Source organism: Macaca thibetana, chromosome 7 (assembly GCF_024542745.1).
Source record: "Macaca thibetana thibetana isolate TM-01 chromosome 7, ASM2454274v1, whole genome shotgun sequence".
NCBI lineage: Eukaryota > Metazoa > Chordata > Mammalia > Primates > Cercopithecidae > Macaca > Macaca thibetana.
In genome coordinates, this window is record NC_065584.1 from 91,322,683 (window position 1) to 91,347,782 (window position 25,100).

The 25,100-nt window shown below is 44.7% G+C and overlaps 1 protein-coding gene across 4 annotated transcripts in view; it reads left to right on the forward strand.

The window, feature by feature from the left end:
- Positions 1-25,100, forward strand: part of TTC23 (tetratricopeptide repeat domain 23) — a 119,603-nt gene that overhangs the window by 80,007 nt on the left and 14,496 nt on the right. For all 4 annotated transcript variants that reach the window (XM_050799815.1, XM_050799817.1, XM_050799818.1 and 1 more), the window contains 3 exons: positions 842-947; positions 14,048-14,175; positions 19,655-19,804. In XM_050799815.1, the coding sequence (XP_050655772.1) occupies positions 842-947; positions 14,048-14,175; positions 19,655-19,804 (384 nt within the window). The remainder of the gene's footprint in view (positions 1-841; positions 948-14,047; positions 14,176-19,654; positions 19,805-25,100) is intronic.

Sequence of the window (25,100 nt, forward strand, 5' to 3'; positions counted from 1 at the left end):
TTGAGATGGAGTCTCTGTCACCCAGGCTGGAGTGCAGTGGTGCAATCCCGGCTCACTGCAACCTCCACCTCCCAGGTTCAAGCGATTCTTGTGCCTCAGCCTTCCAAATAGCTGGGACTATAGGCATGCACCACCACACGCGGCTAATTTTTATATTTTTAGTAGAGATGGGGTTTCACCATATTGGCCAAGCTGGTCGTGAACTCCTGACCTCAAGTGATCCAGCCACCTTGGCCTCCCAGAGTGCTGGGATTACAGACATGAGCCACCATGCCTGGGCAAAAACATTTTAGTGGACTTTATTTTCAAGGAACTGAGCTGCTTTCTGTGCTTGGGCAACTCCCCTGAGCGAGTTTGTAGAGGGTGCAGGCAAATGGGCTTGGTGGCACAGGCACAAAGAAGAAGTCTGTATTTCTGTGGGGAGACTGCTGACACCCATGGATAGGTCCCACTTTTGGGGCTGACTGGTAGGCAGGGCACGGGACTTGTCCGCTTTCTCTGCACAGCATTGACACCTTCTATCCATCTCTTTACTTCTTGTAACTCCCTCTTCCTCTTTGCTGACACTGACTCAAAGGATCATAGACGTTTAATGATTTGCTTAGTGACAGGCCCTGGCCATAGCACTGAGCCATCTGGATTCATTGTTCAGTGTTCCCTCCACTACTCAGTCCTTTTAAAATCCAGCTCTCCTGCAAGTTGATTTCACTTCCACATAAATCATTTCTTCTAGCTTGCTGGAAAGTTCCTTGGCTTTCTGCTTATCTCTGCAAGGACAGTTAGTTCCCTGTTGCTGCTGCCAAGTATGTAAACAACATGTTTCTTCTTTCTGTGGTGACAGGCACATCTCATCATCCTGAGTAGAAGCCCCTCTCAAGTGGAGGCAGCAGACTCCGCACACCTCGTCGCCCACGCTGCTGTCGCTTCAGGGAGACACGAGCACCATGGTGAGAAGAATCCTTTTCTCCTCCTGTCTCACAGGCACCTGGGTCTATAAAGGAGTTGTCTTCTAGATGGGTTAACAGGTGAACAGAGCTGCGACACAGGCCTGTTTTATCTGATCATCTGCAGCTATGCTACTCTGCTGCTTTCCTCAGAGTCCTTTGGTTTCTCTCCCCTTCTAGCCTTCTTCTAATCTATTATTCTGAAATACAGCTAATCTCTATGCAAACGTAGCTGTTAAGAGCCCCAGAGCATCTGTACTGGGCTTACAGGGAAATCTGCTCTGCTTTCAGAGGTGATCTATTTTTAAAGATTGTTGTGGCAACAGCTTTGGCCTCTGGGCCAGCCGGCCTCCAGACACTGTCAGGGCTGAACTTTCCATCAGGATGAATTTACACGGCTTCAGGATTCCAAAAGGAAGTTGCCATTTATGGCTCATATGGTTTTTCTTGTCCCCGCATAATAGGTAGAGCATCAAGCTTAAGGAATTGTTTAATCCACCATCCTGGGCTCAGAGCACACAGAGCATACAATGTGCCTCCATTGGCAGAAAACACATAGTACTAATGATTTTTTTTTTGGTCATAATATTCAGAAATGGAGTACAATTCGTAAAGAAAACCTAGGGGTGTATTCCAAGATATCAAATAAAAATAATTACGTACTGAATAAAATAAGGTCCACTGTGCCCAAAAGCATAAAATCAACATCTGGAAGGCATGGGGTTGATTCAGGAAGCAGAAGTTACGCTAAAATGAGGCCAGCACATGGGAGAAGGTGAAGGGAAAGCTTCAATGAGCAACCTGGTCCAAAAAGATCCATGGGCCAGGCAGGGAGCTTCAGTCCCCAGAGGAACTGATGAAGGGGGCATCGGCGTTTATCCATCTGTCCATCACACCTTGCAGATCTCTCATTCTGACCTGCTAGAGCTTGAAGCACCTTTTTAGATCTGGAGGAGCCTGTGTAAGGATGGAGAGAGGAGACAAGTGACCTTTCTTGTCCCCGCTCCTAGAACATTCCACACTAACCATCAGGTTTGCTTGTTGGTGCCTAAAATTCATGTAATAGGAGGAAAGTACTTTCTATTCCATACCTATTAATAAAACACTTAAAATACATGTTTGATGGAAACTCCTAGAATAGCAAGTCACAAATCTAAATGTCTACAGGAACCAAGCAAGCAATGTGAGTGAAGCAGGTGGTTATCAGAAACCAGCAGCAGCAGCAAGCATAGTTATAAATGGCAGCTAACTGATGGCTATAGTATGAGAGAGACAAAACAGAGTGGTGAGGACTGTGGCAAACTAAAACCCATACCTGCTACTTAGCTCCAGCCCCTGGCAGCCATGTGGAAGGGAGGCTTATATTAGCAGAGCTCCTTTTTTAAGAGAAGGTAGAAATTTGGAGTTTTATTGGAGAATCTTCAATTTTTTTTTAATTATTTTTTATGTTTTTAGAGACAGGGTCTCTGTCACCCAGGCTGGAGTGCAGTGGCGCAATTATAGCCACTGCAGCCTCAAACTCCTGTGCTCAAGTAGTCTTCCTGCCTCAGCCTCCCAAGTGGGTGGGACTACAGGCACACACTGCTTGCACCCAGCTAATTTAAAATTTTTTTTTTAGAGACAGAGTCTTGCCCAGGATGGTCTCGAATTCCTGGCCCTAGGCTACCCTCCCATCTTGGCTTCCCAAAACTCTGGGATAACAAGCATGAGCCACCACAGACCCAGCCCAATTTTTAACTGATGGTAACTAACTGAAATATGTTTAAGACTCTGAGTAAGTCAAAACAAGTGTGAAGGCTGGATCCGTGACTTTTGACCTGGAAAGCAAGAGTGTCAGGTTGCTGTCAGATCTTTCCTGTTTTCCGTGGGGGTGTAAACTGGCAGAGTAAGGGGAGGTGGGTCCATTCCTGAATGAATACCAAACAGAGAGGAGGCTAAGGCCAAAAGACCATCTTTTTGCCTAGAGGGATTCTGGTTTCCAGCACTTGACCCAGTGCTCAGTGTACTCACTGCAGGTATGAATTGAGTGGGACCTAGTGAATCTGTGCCCTAGAATGCTATTGTCCCATAGCTGTGAAGTTAGGCCACTCTGCTTTGCGTGACTTACAGAATCAGAGGCAATCCAATTTTAGTTTTATATTTTTTAAAAGTTTTCCAGTCTAACTATAGCACACTATTGCCTTCTCTTAATTTGAAAATGATAATAATACCTATTTGATACAGATAATAAATATATGATAATTAAATGACCTCACACAGTTATAATATTAATAGCTACTGCTTATATATGGCATACCAGCAACGGTTCTCACCGCATTACATTTATTAATTCAGAAATCCTTGCAACTCGATGAGATAGGTACAATTATCCCCATTTGTTGGATGGAGAAATTGAGGCACCCAGAGATTAGGTAATTTTTCCAAGGACCCATAAGCAGTGAGTGGTAAAGATATGAACCCAGGCAGCCAACCACCCCAGAGGCTCTTTACGCCATGTCACATTATAGGGTCTGGCACTGCACATGTCTCCTCCATCCTTAGGCCCACCAAAGAATCCGTGAAGTGTGGGGCAGAAAAGGGACACAGCAAGAATGAAGGCAGCCCAGAGAGAAGGGTTTGGAGTGCCAATGGGAAGGCCTGGGGCCCAGGAACATGTGGAGAATCTCAGCTCCAACCTGCAGCAGCTGAGGGCATTTGGTGACGTGCACCCGGAAAGCTCACTTGCCAGTCAGAATTGAAATATGTGAGGAACCAGTTTGGGAGGCCAAGATGGGTGGATCACATGAGGTCAGGAGTTCGAGACCAGCCTGGCCAGCATGATGAAACCCCATCTCTCCTAAAAAATACAAAAATTAGCCGGTTGTGGTGGCGCACACCTATAGTCCCAGCTAGTCAGGAGGCTGAGGCACGAGAGTCACTTGAACCTGGGAGGCAAAGGTTATACAGTGAGCCAAGATTGTGCCACTGCACTCCGGCCTGGACAACACAGCAATACTGTATCTCCAAAAAAAAAAAAAAAAAAGTGAGAAACATAAAGGAGATGGGTAAGAAGACAACTTCTCCCAGGCACAAGGAGTTGGGACTGATAGTTTTACAAATTGGGAAAGGGGGTGGCTTCTGCATTAGGCCTGGAGGACTGGTTGCTTGAAGCAGAAGCAAAAGATGACTAAGAGGCTGGGCCCAGTGACTCACACCTGTAATCCCAGCACTTTGGGAGGCTGAGGTGGGTGGATCACGAGGTCAAGAGATAGAGACCATCCTGGCCAACATGGTGAAACCCTGTCTCTACTAAAAATACAAAAAAAATTAGCTGGGCGTTGTGGTGCACACCTGTAGTCCCAGCTACTCAGGAGGCTGAGGCAGGAGAATCACTTGAACTCTGGAGGCAGAGGTTGCAGCGAGCCGAGATTGTACCACTGCGCTCCGACCTGGCGACAGAGCGAGACTCAGTCTCAAAAAAAAAAAAAAAAAAAAAAAAAAAAAAAGATGAAGAGACTCAGGAGCAAGCAAGAATCATAATAATGACAGCAACAATGACAGTAACAACCATAGCAGCAGCACTTGGGCGCCTCTTGTATACAGGTGCTGGTACTTCCACAGACATGCTCATTGAATCCTTTTAACAACCCTTGGAGGCAGGACAGGACCTTCCATTTTACAGATGAGTTCACACTGCCACCTCTTCGTACCAGAAAGTACCATGAATCCGAGGGAACTACTGTTTCTACTCTTTGCTCTACCCCAAAAGGACTAAGTCCCCATCAGTCTGTATGGTGCTCCTAGGCAGGCCCTTGTCAGATTCAGTACTTATCAACCAGAAGACACTTGAACTGTTTATCACCCTGATGCTGTTAGGAAAAAAGCTTACTGAGGCCTTAAAGGTGAGTAAATGCTAAATGAGGAGCCAGGGCAGAGAAGCAGTGAGCTAGAAATAAATGCTGATTGTCCTGCAGCAACATGAAGTCCTGGAACAGGTGCAAAAAGAAGCATAAACCTTTGCCCCTGAGGCCTCAAACAAATCACCTAAATGGGCAAATCAGAAACAAAAAAAGCAAGAAGAACTCTCAAACTATTCCTACTCCATGAACATAGTTTAAAAACTGCTGCCATTGAAATCCTTGCACCCATTGTGGCAGATGTGGGAAAGGCTGGAAAAGAGCTCACCAGGCCAGCACGTGTTGCACGTGTGGGGAATCAGCTTCCCTCTAGAAGCAGAAATGCAACAGGCACCACCCAGCCAGGGGCTGCAGCAGGAGCACGGGTGGGTACATTCCCACTGTCTTTTATGTCACCTCTCTGCTGTCCCCTCACGTGGCCATTGCCCCCACAGCAGGAATGAAAGAAATCCACTGCAGCCTAGGTTTCTCCAGGCCTCTGCTGCCTCCACCAGGGAGAAATAAGAGAAGGCAATTTGCAACTTATCTTTGTGTAACAACTAAGGGGCAACCAAATCCCTTACAGCTCTCAACAGCACAGGACTTTCTGACCTGGACGTTGGTCACTTCTAATTCAGAAGTCCTGGCTGGATCCCAGGAGCAAATCTGCATGTTCTACCCAGCACCAAGGGGGAATCTTAGCTCTGCTCTCCTGTGCTTAAACCTGTTTGTACCGAGTACAAAGACTTTTGGGGGGTTGGTTTTGGTTTTGATTTTTGAAGAAAATAATTATTAATGAGAAAAATTTCTCCTTTGAGGATTCTCTGTAGCCTGCCTGCTTGCGTGCGGAATGCCCATTGAAGGCATTGCCCTCTAACTAACAAAACGCCAGTGGCCAAGGAGCAAGTGTTTCAGTCTCGACGCACAAGCTAATCCTTTTGCTCTGTGCCTTCCCTGTATTCCTTATGCAGACAAAACTGCCCAAGAAGTCACGAAGGCTTGTGATCGCATAAAGATTCCCAATTCAGGCTCCTGGAATGTCACGAACCTGAGCCTGGCCAGCTTCCCAGAGCAGCCATAGACAAACTTGGTATTAACAGCTTTCCCAACCCTGCTAAGTGTTCAAGGCATTGGCTTTGTGTTTATAACTCATCTCCTAAAGGATATTAAAATGAAATGGTTCAAAGCCAAGAACATTTCAGCATCAGCCTTTGAGAGGCAGAGCCTGCTGAGTGCAGACGGCCTTGTTTGGAAGTAGCCCCATCTGCGGCCTGGGCTCTTGCAGGCTGGGGAGTTCTGCAGTGTCCAGTGACAGCAGATGGAATGGGCTCTGTCCGGTTAGAGCTTAGTGGGAAGGGGCTAAGTGGATTCCTAAGATATAATTTCCTATGCACGAATATGTATATCCCCCCCGCCCCCACTGGTCCTAGCCTTTAGCCACATTTTACACAGTAGACTAGAAAAATGTCAGTATCAGGAGCTGGGCACTGCATCTCACCCAGGTCTCCTCTTTTTTACCTTACACGACCCTCCCTTTTCTCAACTCTTCCCCTGTGGCCTGCCTTCTCAGCTTGCCCAGTGCTGGGCCCTCCCGCCTCGCTGCTCACTGGATTACTGATGCTCCTTGGGCCCCGTGTGTTCCAGAGAGACCAGAAATCAGGGACCCCCGGTGTACACAGGCCCTAGGTCTTGTGGGCCCCTGACAGATAACATGGACACCTGGGAGCAGCCACAGTGAGGTGTCCTTTACCTTCCCATGCTCTTCTTAGCTGTCCCTGCTGCCTCTCATGATGCCTCCAACCTGAGCCTCCAAGCGGGGCCTGGTGGTACAGTCAAGTGAGAGTAAGCCATGGCTGGCCACGCCCCAGCTGCCTCTCTCCCTTCAGACTTCCCACTCCTCTGGTCCCCTGTGCGCTCTGAGAGAAACTTCCTCTATTGCTTCTCAGGGCCCATTTTTACAAAATGCCCAACCAGCCTGAGTTTGGCCTTGCCTTTGAGCTCCCCAAGCAGCACATGTGGCATCCATCCCTGCTCTGTGCCCCACACGGAGCGAGGGAGAAAGGGGAAGTGAGGGTGCAGTGGAGTGAGGCTGAGGCCCAGAGAAGGAAAGAGATGCCCCGTACTCTGTTTTCACTGGCATCAGGAGGATCCCTTCTCAGAAACTTCTGGAAGTCACTCTAGAGTAGTCACATCTAGGGGATTAGGGTCCAGGGTCATTCAGCAAGTTAGAGGCCAAGCAAGGCCTAGAATGGACCCCGGGTGCCACCCACTTACCACACTCCAGACCCAGAGAGGGAGTTGCCCCACCCCTACCCCCACCCCCACCCCCACCCCCACCCCCGCTGAGGGTGCAGGGCTCTGAGCAGCCCTAAAGGACAGGCAGGTAGGGGCTACAGGGCTTGGCAGCCCTTGGGGCCAGCGGAGGAGAAGAGGAGGCCTGTTCCCCACCCAGGTTTATGCTATTGGCCCCTCTAGCTAGGGTAGAGCTGAAACCTCATCAAGCTTGCTCACCAGCTGCTGTCCCTTCATTGTGTCTGAGAGCAAAGCCTGTCCCTTCATTTCTCTCCTGGGGAGGCTGAAGTGCATGAGCAACATGGTGACCACGTTCCTGAGGTTCGGGTTTTTCACTTCTGGGCTGCTTTGTAATTTGTGTTCAGAACTTCTTAGAGAAGCCTATGTAACTTCTACCCTGACTCAGCTTCAAAAAGGATTTTTAAGACAGCTGACGGAAAATGCATCTACATCACCAAGACAAGTGACAGGAACTTGAGGTTGCTGGAAGCCTTCACTACATGGTGGCCCCAAGTTATGGTGGCGGAGGGGGCTGGTCACTTTCCTGGTGGTGAGGACACTTAAGGCAGGCAGATCCCAATGGTGACCAGGCCGTGTGTGGGCACGCTGCATATTTATACCCTGCGAGCCACACGTGGTCTGCTGCCATTGGATCACTTCACTTTATGGATGCACACCTGTCCCTAGAGATGGCCACAGACTTCCTCGTATCACATAGCTAGTGAGCAGCAGCCCTGAAGCCATGTCACAGGCCCCTGTCTATGGCACTGTGAAAGTGTTCCTCATGAAGAGGGTCTCCTGTGGGGACCGCTGAAGGCTCTGGGGTGAGGAAAGAGTCTCTTCCAGGCTTTGTGTGTTCTCAGGCTTCCCATGTGGCCTCCACAGGCTAGCAGCCTCGAACAGCAGCCCCCAGCAGGGTCTAAGTAGCTTCAATGTGTTCGTTTCCTGGGTGAGGGAGCTCTTCTGGGTTAGCGCCAGGCTAAGATTTGGGACTTTCCATTTTTAAACTCCCTGGGGTCCTTAAAGCCTTTACGGTTGGTACAGAGTAGGGACTATTTCCTAAGACTGCTACAAAAGACAGTCGTCACATTGTACACAGAGGCTTCCCTCTTAATGAAAACTGTCCTTACTGTTCCAACTCCTGCCTTAGGACAGCCACAGGGAAATGAACGCAGGGTTACTGGAATTTATTTTAATTAAAAGCCTCCTGGCCTCCCCGGCAGTGGGCAACATTGCAGTCCTGCATTCCTCTTGCTCTTGGGATGAAGCCTTGTTTTCTGTTGCCTGTATATGAACATCTCTACACAGAATCTTTCAGGGTCTTTTGGAATGACGTGGCTCCAAGTCCTCAGACAGAGCCATCTGCAGAGACGTCAAACCACCCTGCCCGCTGAGCCACACCTTCTCCCTGCTGTAACTCACCGCCAACCTAAACATTCTGTTAGAGTGGAAATAGAAGATTCACGGCCTTGGAACACCTGTGCCATTAGGGCTCAGATTTACAGGCTAAGTCATGCTCCTGTGTTTTAGAAAATGACCTCAGCTTCTGCCCAGGCCTTCGGCATCAGATTGCAGAGGATTCTAGAAGTGGTTTTTAAAGGTAGGGATGGACTTGTGTGAGAGTGCTGAAACTGCTGGCTCTTTGTGAACCCACACCCTGTTTCAGGGCACAAGGTTCAGGCCAGGAGGTGGCAGCCACTTTAAGGGGCTATGACTTCCTATCCCTCTGGAAATCCTGTTGTCACTTGTCCCAGGTGGAGATAGACTGGGATGTCCATTGCCAGGAGAATAAACTGCTTCTCAGGAAGTGACCCCTTTGCTGTAGTTGTAGGACTCAATTTGCCCTCCCCTAAAAGACTGCTCATGTGGATTTAGTTCTCAAAGTTAATTTGGAGGTGAGGGGGTTGGGGGAAATACATCAGGATCTTGCAATAAAGGAGCTTTCTTGTATCCCAGATAAAGATAAAAGTGGTTTGAAATCTATAGACAGGGAGGGTGCCCACGTGGATGCACTAGACCTTCCTCTGTTCCTCAGCTCTAGACCATTTTAATATACAGGGGTCCTAACCTGAGTTCACAGATGCCTCATGTGTGGTTGGCTTGCATGTGACAACATCTGTTTGGGAACCCTCTATCTGGCCTTATCCCCCTGTGACTAGAGACCTACCAGGAACAAAAATGGGAAAAGCACAAAACCTTAGAGAAGCTAAGGATTTGAAGGAAGAGAGCAGCGACTTGAGGAGGCGGTCCCCAGAGGGCAGATTCCCAGGCAGGGCCCATCTCTGTCTGCCCACCACAACGCCTGGCCTTCTGTCACTTCAGCAGCCACATTGCCTTCACGTAAGGAATACACTCCTTCCGCACTCTCCTCTCTTCGTTCCTCCCTTGCACCCATTCCCTCTTCCGGAGGTCCATGTACACTAACAAGCATCCTCTTTGGAAAATATGACTGGGCGTCCCTAAGTCTGAGGTTAGGAGCCATTTGCGCATTAGTTGGAATTGAACCCCGCAGCATCCTCCCTCGAAGCTTCTCTGTGAGCTGAGCTGCACTGAGGGACAGGAGCGTGCCATTCTCGGGTTGAGAGGACCAGCCCAAATGGGCTGTTAGGGGAAGGAATACTGGGAGGTGGGAGAACATTACAAATAAAAGGGCTTAATATATGTGAGGTGCGGCTGTGTCCACCTGTGCCAGGGAGACCAGCTCCTACCCTGGGAGAGGGCAGGGAAGTGCTTCCTAGCCCTTTTGGCCTCTGCCTTTCCCTGAGCATGGCAATGCTGCTTCGGCCAAAGCCCAGAGTCTGAAACTCAGTGCACAAATTGCCCCATGCCTTATACATCTGCAGGTCTTCACGGTAAGGGCCCATCTTTAGGGACAAGGCTGAGATGCGGAAAGATCTTTACTTTTAAAAAGAATTACTCAGCTACATTCTTTAGTTAACTCTCAATTAGCCAGAAAATTAAAATACCAAAAGAGTACTCCACTCCTGAATATCTTCATTCATTTTAGTCATGAATGTTCATCTCTGTAATGCTTTTATAATCAACAAAATTAATGCCACTTCATCCTCAACATTTGCTGTCGTTAGATTATCAAAGTAGCCAAAGTTAATACTCAGTTTGCACATTAAATCTGTAACGTTTTCTCGCATGGGTCAGCTATGAGGAAGAGATGTAACATTTTCCATGTGGTAGATTTTCTCCCACCAAGACAAAAACTTCTGAGTAGTGCTCCAGAAATGCATCTGCTGGTGGCTGGGGACAGGCCCCATTGAAAGAGAGGGTTACAGGGATCCAGTTCAATTGATTTCTGCCTAACTGCAGACCCCAGGGCCAGCTGGCACTGAGTGCAATTCCTGCTCCTGTCTGGCAACTGTCTAAAATCTACATGGAGTAAATCTTGCAGATGAACATAACTTGTTTCAGACCTAAGCTATCTTTAGGTTGACTACATTTGGTAGACATATTTCCCAAATGTTTACGTCTCTCCTTTCTAACACAGATCCTATGGAATACAATTAGATCATTTCTTAAGACCCACGATTCTCATTGTAAATTTCAGGCATGTTCTCAGAGCTCTTGAGGTGTACAGGGCTGTTTATCTGCAAAGGATGCTAGACTTCTGTGTCTTTTGATCGCTCTGTGTGTTTTCATGTTTCTCTCCTCTCACTGTCCATTTCTGCCACTTGCTGCTTCCAGTCTGCCTGCTATTTCAGCCCAGTATGGACACCCATAGCCACAATTATCAAAACTGTCCCTAAAATTAAAATCATCAACATTTATTGAGCACCAGCTATAGGTCAGTCCTGTTATCATTTGTTCGTGTGCATTAATCTGTTTACTTCTTACACCTCCTTATAAGGGAGTTATTAATATAATGGTCCCCCTTTTCCAGATGGGGAACCTGAGACACACAGCAAGGCACACAGCTATAAGGGGTAGAGCCAGAACCTGGGCCCAGATAACGCAAGCCCAGAGCCTGCTCTCCTTGCCACTCATCCTGCTGCCTCCAAGAAGCAGCACACTTTACAGGGGCTAATTGGATTTTTGATCCTCATGTGTTCTAGAGAGCTGTACCTGAAGACCATGGAGGCCACTTTGGAAGCACCTGGCATTACCGTCACAGAATGAGAAAAATAAATCCAAATCAATTCACTAGAAAAGATAATGAAACAGATAAAACACCAGCTGGCCTAATCAAGAAAACAGAGAGAAAGTACAAATACAAAACTAGAAATGATAGAAAGGAATAACCAAATATTGAGGAAATTTCTAAAAGCAGAAGATAATGGTTTGTACAGTGCATAATAAATATGATATTTCCAAGTAGAAATGTCAAGTAGACCGCTGTATATATGGCTCATAATCTTCCCCAACAGACTTTATGTGCTTGTCATGTGTCACCATTAAGCTATCTTCAACAGGTGCTTCTATGGGAGTCCTATGTCTCCCAGGGGAGGAAGCCATCACATTTTCCTCTACTAGGGTAGGGGCAGCAAACTTATGCACATGGGCCAAATTTGCTCACCACCTGTTTTTGTAAATAAAGTTTTATTGGAACATGGTTATTCTCATTCATTTATGTATTGTCTATGGCTGCTTTCATGCTACAACAGTAGAGTTGAATAGCAACAATGGGGATCATATGGCCTGCAAAGCCTAAAATATTTACCATCCTGTCCTTTACAGAATAAGTTTGCCAAACCCTGTGCTAGAGCCCTGTGATTTTTCCAGTTTCAGACTAGTTTCTGTGCTGGTTTCTTGGTTCAGGATTTCCAGACCAAGTAGGTGGTACACATTCAGACTGCATATATGCTTATTTCAGGTATTCTTTTTCTAGTCAGAGCCTCTGGGTAGACACCCTTAAGTCCACACCTGGAACAAGTGCAATTGTTCTTATCTTCATTTTAGAGATTCCTGGCTTAGTCTGTTTGGGAAACTATAACAAAACACAATAGACTAAGTGGCTTATAAACCACAGAATTTTTTTTCTCACAGTTCTGAAGTCTGGAAATTCCCAGATCAAGGCTCTGGTAGATTTGGTGCCTGGTGACCTGCTTCCTGGTTCATAGACAGCTGTCTTTTCACTGTGTCCTCACAGGGTGGAAGGAGTGAGGAAACTCTCTGATGTGTCTTTTATAAGGACACTAATCCCATTCATGAGGGTGCCATCCTCATGACTTAATTACCTCTGAAAGGCCTTACCTCTGAATATCATCACCGTAGGGGTTAGATTTCAACACGTGAATTCGAGGGGGATAAACATTCAGACCATAGCACTGCCTGTATTCATTTTATTTTGTGCATAACAAATTTGTTCACCATTTATTACCTCGCAGTTCTGTCGGTTGGAAGTCTGGTGTGGTAAGGCTTGCTTCTCTGCTAAGGCTGAAATTGCTTTGTTGGCCAGCTCCACTCTCAACTGGAGGTTGGGGTCCTTTCTGAAGCTCGTACCTGTTATGAGCACAGTTCAGTTCCTTGCAGCTGCAGGACTATAGCCCCTGTTTTCTGGAGAGCTGGTGGCCAGTGACCCCTCTCAGCTCCCATAGGTCCTTCCACCATATCCCTCTCCATCTCAGCAGCAGGCACAATCCTTCTCATCAAATCTCTGTCATGCTTTCCATAAATATGACTTCCTTTTCTGCTACCAGCCAGAGAAAACTCTCTGCTTTTAAAGGGCAGCTGTGATTAAGTCTGACCCAGGGGATAATCTGTTTTTGTTTTTGTTTTCTTTTGAGACAGGGTCTTGGCTCTGTTACCCAGGCTGGAGTACAGTGGTGTGATCACAGCTCACTGAAACCTCAACCTCCTGGGCTCAAACAATCCTCCCACTTCAGCCTCCCAAGTAGCTGGGATGACACGTGCACATCACCACATCTGGCTAATTTTTTTTGTATTGTTTATTTTTTGTTTCACCATGTTGCCCAAGCAGGTCTTCCAGGCTCAAGCGATCCTCCCACCTTGGCCTCCCAAAGTGCTGGAAGTACAGGTGTGAGCCACTACCCCCGGCCATAATCTCACTTTCTTAAAGTCAGCTGTACCCTATAACATAAGCTCATCTCAGGAGAACTGTATCTTCATACTCACAAGTTCCATCCATAACCACAGGGGAGGTACTACACAAGAGCAAGGGTCACAGGTCACCTTAGACTTCTGGGGGCCACACCAGCTTTTTGCAGGGAGTTCTCTTCAGCTTTCCACCACAAATGATCCTTAGGCTTCGTCCCTAGTCCTGCTCAGACTTAGAAAGCCCCAGTATTAGTAGATGGACCTTTTTTCTAATATGCTCATGGGCCATTCAACCTCAGCTCCCACTCGCTTCTCTGGCTTTTAGTTCTGTCATCATTTTCCATACCTGAGGTTTTCTATTTCTTGCATTCAAGATTGGCATGCATTTAAAAATATGTGTGTTGTATTATAACCTGTATGTTGAAGTATTTGGAATGATTGGGGTTTTGAATGATTTCTTCCCTCAGCAGCATGTCAGCAAGATTTTTCATGTTTTAGAAATACATACCAAAATTACCCTCCAAATACATCAAAATAAGTGAACTTTCAGAGTCCTACCCTCAGTAAAGTTATAGTTACCCTAAAACTAAGGTTATAGGAAGAATTGATGGTTGATCAACCTGAAAACTCACCAGTGTGTTCAGATCTAGGGCGTAGTTTCTTCTTTTGCAGTAACTTTTCTTTATGTATCACCAGGAAAGCTAGATGTATGAAAATCAAGGAAAGTAGATTATGGTATCTTTCGAGACCTAAATTCTTTCTAATGAAACAGGCAGATTAATGGGCAAAGGACAGTCTTAACTGTTTTTTTTTTTTTCTTGTCCCAATACCTCTTTTCAAATAGCTCAACATTGCTAACAGTATATTTATTCTGTTTCCATTTCAAATCTGTGAGCAGTTTTCAAAGTTATAATAAATGCTTTTCTTCAGATGTAGCTGAGCAGTATTTTCAAGAGAGCATGGCTCATCTTAAAGATTCTGAAGGGATGGGAAGAACCAAATTTCTTTCAATTCAAGATGAATTTTGCCATTTTCTACAAATGACTGGACAAAAAGAGGTAAGTGAGTTTGGATCACAATTGTCTAGTTATTCACAGTTGATATCCAAAGGGCTACTCCTTTACTCTGCAAGCATCCATTAAGCACCTATTGTGTGCAAAGCATGTGCCAGTCTCTAGAGGGACACATAAATAAGGCTAGGGCTCCTTTCGGGTAGCTTCCAGAGATACTTGCTCTTAGAAGCTAGGAGACTTCATGAGAATATAGATTGTCATGCCCACCTACAAAAGATCCTAAAGAAATAGTGGACAGGCCCTGCTTATTGAAGCCCTGCAGATCTGGCTGGAATAGTGTGGCAGTTAGTGTGTCTAATCCCTCTCTCCTCAGTTTGGGTAATGAATGGAATTTGCATATCTAAGGAAAACTATACGGTGCAGAAGTTACAGCTCAGTTGTTTAGTATTGATTCATACAAGCATGATTTACATGGCTTATAAAAGTAGAACAAATCCCAGATCTTATATTCATTGGTAATTAAACCCTTGGGAACGTATTCCTTGCAAAGCCTAGCATACCGTGGCTATATTCTTTTGTGTGTGTGTGTGTGTGTGTATACATATTAATACATATATATATATATATATCTCCAATCGCCGACAGATACTGAGGAACACATTATATATATGTGTGTGCATATATATGTATATATGTATGTGTATATATATGTATGTGTGCATATATGCCCACACCCTCTTCTCAGCGCACCTAAGTCCTGTTTACTCTTCACTCCTCTCTGTTAAGCTTTTCTTTTTTTTTTTCTTTTTTTTCTTTCTTTTTTTTTTTTTTTTTTTTTTTGAGACAGAGTCTCGCTCTGTCACCCAAGCTGGAGTGCAGTGGTGCAATCTCAGCTCACTGCAACCTCCGCCTCCCGAGTTCAAGCAGTTCTCTGCCTCAGCCTCCTGAGTAGCTGGGATTACAGGCCCCCGCCACCACACCCAGCTAATTTTTTTGTATTTTTAGTAGAGATGGGGCTCTACTAAAGAGCTAGTTTGCTAAAATCTTTTAGTCAGACGGGGCTCACCATTTGGCCAGGCTGGTCTTGAACTCCTGACCTCATGATCCACCCGTCTCAGCCTCCCAAAGTGCTGGGATTACAAGTGTGAGCCACTGTGCCCAGCCTCTGTTAAGCTTTTCCTATCAGAGGTTAATGCCATCTCAGTTTCCTAGAAAACCACACATGCATACATATATACACATATGTGTACACAGTACATGTATGTGTACACACACACACACACATATCTATATACATAGTTGTTCCTCAGTATCTGTGGGGGATTGGTTCCAGAACCCCCAAGGATACCAAACTCCAAGGATGCTCAAGTCCTTGTACAAAATGGTGTCATATTTGTATGTAACTTAGACATAGCCTCCTGAATACTTTATATCATCTCTAGATTGCTTATAATACCTAATACAATGTAAATGCTATGGTAACAGTTGTTACACTCTATTTTTTATTTGTATTGTTTTTATTGTTGTATTGTTATTTTTGTTTTTTTCCCATATAATTTGTGATCTATGGATATGGAGGGCTCGCTGTATATTTTTTTCAACTCTATCATGGCAAATCTTGGAAATGAAAAACTTTATTTCCCTTGCCATCTGTAGACCTCCTCCCCCACAGCTCTTTTCTCATCCTTAATCCCCCCACTACCCCCACCTTCTCTCAGTTAGGGAACATGGGCTTTTACATAGATACACACATGTTTCTCGGGCCAAAGTAGGGCCACAATCAACATGACAAATGGGAGTTTTCTTGGTCACCCAACCCCAGGGAGAGAAATGCCTTCCAGGGGCATCATATTCCCTCCCCATCTCCCCTCACATCTCTAGAATACTTAAGGGGAGTGCTCAGGTCAGAATAATGGGGCATCCATTGTTTTCCATCTTTAGTCCTGCCACTCATCATCTCTTGCCTGGACCGCTCTAACAAGTTCCTGTCTCTCAGCTGCTTTTTCCATGCTTGCCCTCTTCTAATCCACTCAGAATAAGGAAGCCATGGTGATGTTTCCAAAAAGCAGATCTGACCAGTGAACACTAATTTGTAAAAGCCAGTCCACTGGCTCCCCGATGCCCTCAGGATAAACCAGAATCCTGACATGGCCCACAGTATTGTCCACAACCTGGACTCCACTGACATTTCCAGGCTCATTTTTGCCTCCTCCCCCCGATCCATGTTCCTGCCACACTGGCCTTTTCTAATTCCCACTTCCAGGCAGTGCCAGCTTCTGTTTCCTCCTCCTGGAAGGCCCTTCCTCATTCATCTCCAGGCCAATGCTAACCCATTCTTCATTTCTTATCAGCTTCTCTGATTCCTCTCCCCCAGGCTTCATTTAGATGCTCCCCATTGTTCTTCCTTACAGAATCCATTTGATGTCATCAAATATTTGTAAGTATATATTCACGTGGATATTTAACATCTATCTTGCAACTAGACTGAACCTGTGAAAGCAGAGACCCTCTTGCCTGTGGTGAGGAGTGATGAGCAGAGAGGTGGATGCATGTTTGGCCACGGGCCAGCTGGCTGTTCTGACTCCCATGGGCCATGCATCAGTTCGTCTGTACTGTCTGGCTTCCCACCATAGTGTCTTGCGGAGTCAGCCAATGCTCACTGTCAGTGATGCTATGCCTCACTGCCCTTGCCCAGGTCACCCAGATCAGTATTGATCAAAAGATGCATCTCACTCTCCTAAGCTGCCCTCAAAGAGTTTAGCAAAATGGCTCTTTTCATTCTAGGGCCACTACCAGCCCATCCAGTGCCCTTATGATAATAGAAAAAGCTGCCCCTTCCTCAGGTAGGTACCGCCCATGTTGGAGGGGACCAGAGGCTGGATTTCAGCCCTCCCCATGCTCTGGCCAGGCACCCCTGTGTGTGGCACCCCCTGCCCAGCCAAACATGGCCAACAAGGGCCGGGCCCAAGGACAGTCCCGGAGCCAAGAATGGGGCTGTACTCAGGCCATCCCAGATGTTCCCACAGCACATGGCCATTGGCACTGTGGAACATGATCTTTGGGGGCCGAAATGCCTTTTAAGGTAAAATGTAAGTGAAGGTCACTCTGCCACAGGGTAAGCTACTTTACGAGGGTTTGTCTTCTAGTTATGCCACTCTTTTGCTCAAGAATCTTCTCTGACTTCCTCAGCCTGGTCACTCACTGGCTGTCAACAGGCCATGTGCTCCTCCTGTGCTCCCAGTTGCCCATACCCTCTTCTCAGCCCGCCTAAGTCCTCTTTACTCTTCACTCCTCTCCATTAAGCTTTTCCTAGCAGAGGTTGATGCCATCTCAGTTTCCTAGAAATCCGTGCCGTTTAACTTCCTTCACATCTACCCCGTTTCCCCAGTCAGGCTGTAGACAGTAGCCAAAGCTTCATTTGAGAAAGGGAGTCTCCCTGGGTCTTCTCCCATCACTGGCTCCTCTAAATCTGACAGTCAATTCCCACAGAAATATTACCAAACCCAACACTCTCATCAGTCTAAGTCCTTGCTCTCAGAAGTTGGGAGATGTGATGGGCTTTACCCTCAGGCAAGTCTAGATTTAAATGCTAGTCCCTCATGTACCTCAGTGGGGCCTCACTGGTGAGTTACACAATCACTCTGCCTCTACAGGGATTCCTCTTTCACCTGAGAAATTGATTTCTGCCTCATCAGCACCTGTAATGGGGTTCCCCTACCCCAGCCCTAGCCCCTGACTTGTATTATTGCCAACAAAAGGATTAAAGGCCCTCCTTGTCCTTCTGTTTGTGGAGCACTTTCAGGACACCTTTGGGGCTGTGTCATGAGGAAGCTCCCATGGTCCATGCTGTATTTGGCAGTCAAATTCAGCATCCATGCTCTGCAGCTGATGTCGTGCCTTCATGTGGAAGATTGTGGAAGAATTTCTGGAGAAAGTATGGAGGATTGACATACTTTAACAGGGTTTTCCCCCGCCTATTTTGGTGTCTGAAGAAGCTAGTATCAGGAAATACTGTGTCCTGACCAATTCATATTTTTTATTCCATGTTAGTATAAATAAATTGGATAAACCAAACAAAATGTCACATCATGTTGGAATGTTTACTTTCAGTTTCCTAAACGATTTCCTATGAGAATAGTAAAGCCTGGAGTGTGTTCAGGATGTTCTATACATAGATAATTTGCCCAGGAATGCTGTATTTTCACTTCTGTAAGAATGGCATTGTGGACAGAGGGAGAAAAGCATGGGACTAAAGTGTATGAAAATTAGGCTGGGCATTGTGGCTCGTGCCTGTAATCCTAGCACTTTGGGAGGCCAAGGTGGGCGGATCACTTGAGGTCAGGAGTTCAAGACCAGTCTGGCCAACATGGTGAAACCCTGTCTCTACTAAAAATACAAAAATTAGCCAGGTATGGTGGTGAGCGCCTGTAATCCCAGCTACTTGGGAGGCTGAGGCAGGAGAATTGCTCGAACCTGGGAGGTGGAGGTTGCAGGGAGCTGGGATCATGCCACCGCACTTCAGCCTGGGAGACAAAGAGAGACTCTGTCTAAAAACAAAAAAAAAAAAAAACAAAAAAAAAAAACCTCCAGATTTCCACCTGCTGTTGTAAAATGGAAGATCTGCTGAGATGGATTTAAAAACAGAAAAGTATGAAAATTGCTGGCTGGATTCAGATCCTAGCACCAACATAGCTGAGCCCTCTGACTCTGAGCAGGTTTCTTAACTGCTCTGTGCCTGTTTCCTCCTCTGCCTAATGAGGATTAAAATTTTACCCATCTAAAGAAGACGGCAAAAATTAAATGAGATCACACACAATTGTGTGTGTTCAGCACAATTACTGACGTGAGGACTGATCCATGTGAGCTTTTGTTCTTACTACTCAACTGAAATGGATTCCTGTAATGGCTGAGTGGGTTTATTTTGCCAGGTGTCCTTTACCTGGTTTATTTTGCCAGGTGTCCTCTCTCTTCATAGTTTACATCTTTCCTCACATTTGTGTTGTTTCCTGACTCCTGTTCAACCAGAGGTGATATGATTTGGCTGTTTCCCCACCCAAATCTCATCTTGAATTGTAGTTCCTATAATACCCATGTGTCATGGTAGGGACCTGTGGGAGGTGATTGAACCATGGGTGTGGTTACCCCCATGCTGTTCTTGTGATAGTGACTGAATTCTCACAAGATCTGATGGTTTTATAAGGGGCTTTCCCTGCTTTGTTCAGCACTTCTGTCTCCTGCTGCCCTATGAAAGAGGTGCCCTCTGCCATGATTATAAGTTTTTTGAGGCCCCCCCTCCCATGAGGAACTGTGAGTCAATTAAACTTCTTGGCTTTATAAATTACCCAGTCTCAGGTATCTCTTCATAGCAGCATGAGAATGGACTAATACAAGAGGAGAATAGGCTCAGCTCATGAGACTACCACACCCATGTGAAAATATACAAGTTATGTAATTTTCTTAAGAGGCACTGATTTTAATCAGCCTTTGAACTTGTTAACCAGATAGCTTTTTGTTCCTTTCACAGAGAGCAACCTTGATCCTGAGAGAGTCCCTGGAAGCCAAAGTGGGAGTATTTGGCGATTTCAGTCCCGAGGTGGCAGAGACATACCGGCTCCTGGGAGGAGCAGACCTGGTGCAGGGGAACCACAGTGAGGCCCACAAGAAACTGAAGAAGGTAAAGCTGGAACCAGTACGAACACAAGAGTAGGCTCTCCCTCCCCTCTCCAAGGTCAATTTCTCTCCCTCGTGGTGGTTCTTTTAAATGAAACTTTAGAAGTGGCTTGTTTAGATAGGATGACATCACTTTTGTGGTAGATCTAAGCTAATACTTTTTGGGTAAAACACATAGTAAGCCTCTTAGACATATATGTTTTGTAAATGAATTATCAATTATTTTTACTACGCAAATATTTTTAATTTTTTACATAGTATAATTTATCAGTCCTTTATGTTTGTGGTGCTCTCTCTATATATTGAGTTTATAGAGGAATTCTCTTACATATTCTTCAATTGTCATTCTTCTTTTTCTTCTTTTAAATTTGGAGTTTATTTGTGTGGATGGCATGAGGAATGGATCTAATCTTACCCTTTTTCCAAATGGCCACCCAGTTGTCCAGCACCATTTAATTAGAGAGCCCATCTATGCTCCAGTGACTTCAGATAACACCTTCATCATATACTGATTTTCCTTATGGACTTAAGTCTATTTCTAGATTTCTCTTCTTTTCCACTAGTCTTTCTGTTTATTCATGTGTCAATATTTCACAGTTTTAACTACAGAGATTTTACAGAATGATTTAATATGTGATAGGAGTAGACAACGCTTATGGCTTTTCTTTTGCTAGAATATCAGATGTTCTAGCTGTTCTTCCATGTTTTTTTTTTCTACATGAAGTTTTGTATCAATTTGTCTAACTCCGTAAAGAGCTTGCTGGTATTTTTATTGCATTACTTATAAATAAATCTTGTGAAAATTAACAACTTTGTGATATTGAGTTCTTCTATCCAAGAACAAGGGGTATCTTTCCATTTCTTCATGCCTACTTTTATATCTTTCAGGCACATCCAAAAGTGTTCTTCATATGGGTTTTGTATATCTCTTATTAAGTTTAATTCTAACCATTTGATCTTCCTTATTACTATTATAAATGGAGATTTATCTACTGTTATATCTTTTGATTTTTTTTTTTTTACATACGAACCCAGTTGGTTTCTCTGTCAATTTTATATCCTGCTAATTGCTTCTTTTATTGCTTGAGTTAATTCAATCATTGATTCTCCCAGGTTTTGGGGGTATTCTATTACATCATCTGCAAATAGACTTAGTTTTACTTTATGCTTTCCAGTTCTTATGCCTCCAATTTATTTCGTTTGTCTAATTGCATTGGCTTATACCTCCAATATAATAATAAACAGCAGTGGAGATAATGAGCATCCTTGCCATGTTCCTGATCTTAGTGTAAATGCCTCCAGTGATTCTTCATTTAATAGATGCTGGTTTTAGAACTAAGGTTTATATATTTTATCATGTTAAGAGAGTATCCATCAATTTATATTTTCATGAGTGCTTTTTTAATTAGAACTAAATGTTGAATATTACCAAAGGCTTTTTCAGCGTCAGTGGAGATTATCAGATGGTTCTTCTTAGATCATTTAAATAAATCACAATAAATAAATTTATTTCACACTACCAGAGATTGGGTAATTTATAAAGAAAATAAATGTATTTATTATAATTCTGGAGCCTGGGAAGTCCAAGATTCAGGGGCTGACATTTGGCAGGGGCCTTCCTGCTGCATAATCCCTTGGCAGAAAGTGAAAGGAAATGAGAGAGAGAAAGGGAGAGAAAAGGAGGCCAAACTCAGCCGTTCATAATGAAACCACTCCCAAGATAACAGCATTAATCTGTGCATGAGGGCAGAGTCCTAATGGCCTAATCCCCTCTCATTAGGCTCCACCTCTCAACAGTGTTGCATTTTGGATTAAGTTTCCAACACATGCATTTTGGGAGGCACATTCAAACCATAGCAGATGTTGATTCTATATGCTAACATTTATTGTAGGATTTTTCTGCCAATATTTGTATGTATTATTTGTTTAAGGATCAATGCTATATTTGCTTATAAAAATAATTTGGAAGTTTACCTTATTTTTCGTGCACTGAAAGAATTTATGTAGCATTGAAACTCTGTAGTCTTTGGAGGTTTGTGTCTTCTGTGACATCCTTTAGGCCTGGTGCTTCTTTTGTAGGGAAATTCCTTGATGATTTTTTCTATTTCTTTTACAAAAAGTGGTCCGTTGAAGCTTTCTGTCCCTAATGGGGTCATTTTGGCAAACTGTATTTTTCTAGATAATTATCCATTTCACTTACATTTTCAGATTTATTTGCATGGAGATTTGAAAAGTGGTATCATGAATTTTAAAACTTTCTACTTTTTAACAGTTATTTTCCCATTATAATTTCTTAGTTTTATATTTGGGTTTTCTCCCTTTTTCCTTGACTTAGTTTGTCTATTTTGTTAATTTTTTCAAAGAGCCAGGACTTTAATCCCATAAATCCTATTCTCTATTTCCTTAATTTCTGATTTTATCTTTACTATTTCTGTCCTTGTACCTTATTTTGTTTTGCTCTGTTAAAATTGTTTTTCTGGGTTTATGAGTTGGGAATTTAATTCATTTATTTTCATTTTATTAATCTAAGTGTTTATGAATATGAAATTTTCTTTTATTCTAAATGTATCTCATAAGTTACATCATATGTTTTCATTACATTCATTAGTTTTAAAATGGGGAAAACCTGGGAAACCCTAAGTAACATAATTAATCAAACCAAAAGAATTAACTAGTTCTGAGGGGCTATCCTATAAATCAAGTATTTTTCTCTTATGATTTTTCTGATTCTGCTGCAAAAGACACTAGATTTGGTAACATGTGTGACACCTATTTGTTGGTGAGGTGACACATATCTTTTATCAGTTAGTTAGCAAATAGTTACTTGGCACCTTCAATAGGCCAGTCACTGTGCTAGCCAGACCTGAGGAAAAACAGTGACCAAGACAAATATGATCCTTGTCTTTGTGAGTCCCCAGTCTAGCCAGGAAGAAATATATTAGATCAATCATTTTTAATACTTTAAACATTACCCATATGCCAAAGACATTTTGGTGAGGGAGAGGTGAGACGGAAGCTGAGGGTGGCAGATGCCCTGCATTTCCCCATCTGTCACCTCCATATAGTAAGAGCCAATGCTGGCCAGGCACGGTGGCTCATGCCTATAATCCTAGAACTTTGGGAGGCCGAGGCAGGCAGACCACTTGAGACCAGGAGTTCGAGACCAACTTGGCCAACACAGCGAAACCCTGTCTCTACTAAAAATACAAATAATTAGCTGGGCATGGTGGCACACTCCTGTAATCCCAGCTACTCAGGAGTCTGAGGTGGGAGAATTGCTTGAACCTAGGAGGTGGAGGTTGTAGAGAGCCGAGATCATGCCACTGCACTCCACCCTGGGTGACAGAGTGAGACCCTGTGAAAAAAGAGCCAGTGCTTTTTGAGTGATTGTTACACCAGAGGCACCGTGTTAAGCAATTCGTGTACATTAACTCATTTAACTCCTACAGTAACCCTAAGAGTTGGTGTATTAGGCCATTCTTGCATTGCTATAAAGAAATACCCGAGGCCAGACGTGGTGATTCATGCTTGTAATCCCAGCACTTTGGAGGCCGAGCTGGGCAGACCACCTAAGTTAGAGACCAGCCTGGCCAACATGGCAAAACCCCGTCTCTACTGAAAATACAAAAATTAGCTGCTGATGCACACCTGTAATCCCAGCTATGTAGGGAGGCTGAGGCAGGAGAATCGCTTGAATTCAGGAGGCAGAGGTTACAGTGAGCCGAGATCATGCCACTGCACTCCAGCCTGGGGCACAGAGCAAGAAAGACTCCGTCTCAAAAGAAAAAGCAAAAAAATAGTAATACTTGAGACGGAGTAATTTATAAAGAAAAGAGGTTTAATTGGATTACGGTTCTGCAGGCTGTACAAGCATGATGCTGGTATCTGCTCAGCTTCTGGGAAGGCCTCAGGGAGCTTGTACTTATGGCAGAAGGCAAAGTGGGAGAAGGCACGTCACATGGGGAAAGCAGGAGCAAGAGAGAGAGAATGAGGTAGTGCCACATACTTTTAAACAGACAGCTGTCATGAGAACTCACTCACTATCATGAGGACAGCACTAAGAGGATAGTGCTAAAACATTCATGAGAAATCCCCACCCACAGGATCCAATCACCTCCCACCCGGCCCCACCTCCAATATTTGGGATTATAATTCAACGTGAGATTTGGGTAGGGACAAATATACAAACTATATCACTTGGGTACCTCTACTCTGTATTTTATAAAGAGGGAAACTGAAGCTGAGAGAGAAGTGTCTTGGCTTTGATCATGTGGCTCAGAGTTGTTGGAGTGGAGATTTTTTGTATTTTTAGTAGAGACAGGGTTTCGCCGTGTTGGCCAGGTGGTTGGTATCGCACAGTCTATACTACAGGGTCATTTATTTCACATCTTGGAATTCCAAGTAAGACTTGTTTTTGAACAAGGGGTCCCTGGGCTTAAAAAATGTTTGGAAGCAAATGGCACGGTGGGGAGAATGCCAAGATCGGAACAGTAGGAGTCTTTGGGTTGTCACTGACAGAATACAATTGAAACTAGCTCAGGTGTAAAGGAGCGTCTATTGTCTTGTGGTTTCCAAATAAGGGCCGACAGCCAGTGATTAGCCGGCAGGATGCAGCTGAGCCTCAGCCAGACTCTCATGCCAGGAAGGCGCTCTCTGTCCAGGACTTCTCCTTGCTCCTCTCTGCACATCTTCCTCCTCTCTCATGGCAGTGTCTTCCCTCAAGGTGAAGATCAAGGCTGGCAACACTCCATAGTTTTACTTTCTGTCCCTGTGCCTTTTCTTGTCTCAGCTTGAAAGACCTCAAAGACCTCAGGGAAAGACTGACAGGCCTGGCTTGAATCCAGGGCCCACCCCTGGCTCAGTCAGCCAAGGCCAGGAGAGTGGTAAGCTATAAAAACATAGTACTTCCAAGGTAACTGGGTGGCCTGGGGTGGAGGTGGCACAGGAAACACTATCCTATAGTCAGAAGACCTGGGCCAGGGTTGCCAGCGTCCCTCCCTGTTTTTGGCACATGTGCAATGAATACAATAGGAATGAAGTGGCCCCTTTCCTTAAAAATGTCCCAGACCAATGAGGGAGTTATAGACCGTAACCTCCCAAGTGTATTACATGCTCAGTTCCATGCAGCAGGTCCATACTGGGATCTACGGGAGTGAAGAGATTTAGGGAAAGTGTCCAGATAAGTAGTCCTGAAAAAGAGTATAGGCTAAGAGAAACAGGAATTCCCAGACCGGGAAGTGGGATGGAAGAAGGGTGCTCAGAGGCAGGACACCAAAGTACATCCAAGGAACAAAAAGCAG